The 2,965-nt window shown below is 62.7% G+C and overlaps 1 protein-coding gene across 1 annotated transcript in view; it reads right to left on the bottom strand.

Moving 5' to 3' along the window:
• Positions 1-2,965, bottom strand: part of NBEAL2 (neurobeachin-like 2) — a gene marked incomplete at both ends in the record, with an annotated part of 13,973 nt that overhangs the window by 2,069 nt on the left and 8,939 nt on the right. The window contains 11 exon segments of the mRNA XM_010139896.1: positions 43-151; positions 235-365; positions 447-587; positions 671-795; positions 876-971; positions 1,447-1,554; positions 1,650-1,783; positions 1,997-2,154; positions 2,246-2,366; positions 2,560-2,684; positions 2,767-2,924. Coding sequence (XP_010138198.1) covers positions 43-151; positions 235-365; positions 447-587; positions 671-795; positions 876-971; positions 1,447-1,554; positions 1,650-1,783; positions 1,997-2,154; positions 2,246-2,366; positions 2,560-2,684; positions 2,767-2,924 — 1,406 coding nt within the window.

The raw sequence follows: 2,965 nt of genomic DNA, 5'->3' as shown, positions 1-2,965 counted from the left end.
AACAACCCCTGCAGGGGCTGGGCTGAGCTCCACCATCTCACCAGGGCTTTGCGGTGCTGGTAGATGAAGTCCTCGCGGGAGCGTGCCCACCGGGGCAGCACCACGTCGCCCACCTTCTCGTTGGAGATCTGCAGGCAACCCAGGTCGAAGCCTGCAGGAAGAGCAGGCGGGGGTGAGGGACACCCACCCCACTGTGCTCCCATGGGTCCTGACCTCGTGACGGGTGCTCCTTACCGTTCTGGTTCTCCAGGAACTCGGGGAAGTAGAAGAACTCGGGGATGAGCTCCTTAACATCCACCGGGTTCTCCATGCGAGCTTGCCACGCTGCCGGCACCGAGTGGAACTGCCGGTCTGAGCAGTCAAACCTGGTGGCACAGGACACACAGTTGGAGCCCGTTTGTCCCCTCCAATGTCCCCTCCCTGGGGTTCCCCTGTTGAGCGCCCACCTGCCGCTCTGCAGCTGGATGTGGAGGGTGGTGAAGGGCTCGGTGCGAATCAGGTAGTGCATGACGCCCGCCGCGTTGGAGTAGTGTGTGCCGTAGTGGAACTTGTCCACGGTGCCCGTGGGGTCCTCAAAGCTCTCGTACCTGGCGATGAGGTGAGGAGGGTCTACCAGGAGCCAGCCAGGTGCTTCCTGCATCCCCCGTCCCTTGGTTTTGGGGGTACTCACTTCTCCTTCACGTCCCGCGCGTGCCGTTCATTGGCCACCCCGATGGGTTTGGACAGGTCCCGAAACACGGCTGGGTCAGTGAGGTCGAGGGTCTCCGAGACGTAATCCCGCAGGATCCAGGGGAACTGTGTGGGGGCAGGAGGTAGGTGAGGCTGTTGCGGGGACGGGCTTGCTGGGAGCATGGTGGGGGGACCACGGGGCTCACCACGGGATACTGGGAGAGGTCGTTGTAGGTGCGCCCAGCGATCGTGTTCAGCTGCATGAGGTACTCGAAGTTGGAGATCTCCCGCAGGACCCATTTCTGGAGCGAAAGGAGTGGGGCTGAGATGGGCTGGGGGTGGCAGGAAATGGGACAGACCCCCCCACCCCATGGCTCTGCTCGGCCCATGGCCACCCCTGGTCCCCAATCATCCCAGGTCCCACAGCCATCCCTGGTCCTACAGCCATCCCTGGTCTCTTGGTCATCTCCATTCCACAGCTGGTCCCACGGTCATCTTGGGTCCCTCAGCCATCCCTGGACCGTGGCCACCTCTGGTGCCATGGCCATCCTTGGTCCCACAGTCATTTCCCAGTCCCATGGCTATCTCCATCCCATGGCCATCCCTGGTCCCATGGTCATCTTGGGTCCCACAGCCATCCCCATCCCATGGCCATCCCTGGTCCCATGGCCGTCTCCAACCCATGGCTATCCCAATCTCGTGCTGGCAATTTCCATGGCAATTTGCCATCCAGGAAGGAGAGATATGGGGTGGTGGTGGACAAGTTGGGGCTGGCACCTGGGTGAGTCCTGAGGCTTTCAGCAGCTCCTGGGGTGACCGGCTGCCAAAGTAGATCTGGTTGGGGGGACGCAGGCCGAGGATGCAGGAGTACACCTTGTTCCTCACCTGGGTGGGCAGTGGGAAGACATGGAGTGGTTGGAGCCGGGGCAGTGCTGTGGCCCTGGGAGGATATTGGGAGGGTGGGGAAAGGGTGGCACCACCTTTTTTTTGAAGTTGAGGAAGTAGTTGGCCTGGTCAATGAAGAAGAGCTCGAGCGCGGAGCGACGCAGGTTGTAGCGGCGCAGGTGGACCTCGCGCAGGTGGGACAAAGGGCGTTTGAAGTCGTAGCCGATCCCTGGCAAGATGGTGGGGGGCACAGAGCCCCACAGGTGTCACCATCCATCCGGTCCCCCATCCTCGGGCCAGAGATGGGGTCAGCATCACCCTGGGGCTGGGAGGAGCCTGCCCCCAAAACAACCAGCACCCGGCTTCTGGGGGAGATGGGATGGGTGGGGGGTTCCTCACCCCGCCTTGCTGCGGGGACCCCCTGAAAAGCACATGTTGTTACCTCCCTCCGTCTCCTCCTTCTCGCTGCTGCCATCGTAGAAGTAGACATGCTGGGTTGTCACCTCCAGGCGGCCGGGGACAACGGCCACCGTCGTGATGAGCTCACAGTCCTCTGAGACAATGAGCTTCTCCCGCTGGTTCTGCTCCTTGGGCTCAGTCCTGGGTGACACAGTGGGGGGGTGTGAGAAGAACCTGGTGCCACCCCCAGCCTGGGTAAGCCAGTGCCATGGCAGGGGATGGGGACGCTCACTGGTTGTCCAGGACAGGGAGGTCCTCCTCGGCTAGTTGGTCATCCTCCAGCTCGCTCACCTTGGCCTCCTTGGCCATGGCAAGTGGGAGGGACTCGGTGGGGTTGTGGAGATGGTCAGCTCCTGAAATGAGGAGCGGGTCAGTAGGTCCCCCACAGCCAGGGCACATCTTGCAAAGAGCTCCCATCCCACCCCTCAACGCCGAAGTGGTCCATGACAGTTCCCATCTCAACCCCATGTCCACCCAAACAGTGGCAGCCTCTTGCCCATGGCACTTGGTGGGGACCCCTGGGTGCCCCAATCCCACCAGCCTCACCCAAGTTGTCCCGTAGAGCGCTGGCTTCCAGGTGTTGGTCAAAATTCAGGTTGGGCACCAGCTTCAGCCTCATCCGGGAGTAGGTCTCAGCACTTGACAGCTTCCAGCGAACCTCCGGTGGGTTCCTGGGGGGCAGGTAGGGGGTGAGGCACCCCAGGGACCCCCCAGCCATGGCACCCTGCCCTGGAGACCGAGGCGGGGCCTCACCGGTCAGCCCAGGCGGAGCGGGGCGAAGTGAGGAGGCGGCACAGGGACCGCCACTGCTTCAGCACGGTGCTGTGGTGGTGGTTGGCCTGTTTGAGCACGTTGGTGTGCCGGGTGTTTTCTGCCTTGGAGCGTTTCGCCGCTGGCTCCAGCACCAGCTCCTGCCAAGGGAGCAGGAGAGTGAAGTGACAGCAGGGCTGGG

Source organism: Buceros rhinoceros, unplaced genomic scaffold, assembly GCF_000710305.1.
Source record: "Buceros rhinoceros silvestris isolate BGI_N320 unplaced genomic scaffold, ASM71030v1 scaffold27577, whole genome shotgun sequence".
Classification (NCBI taxonomy): Eukaryota; Metazoa; Chordata; class Aves; order Bucerotiformes; family Bucerotidae; genus Buceros; species Buceros rhinoceros.
The sequence above is the reverse complement of the archived record's forward strand: the minus strand, read 5'-3'. Positions and strand labels throughout refer to the sequence as shown.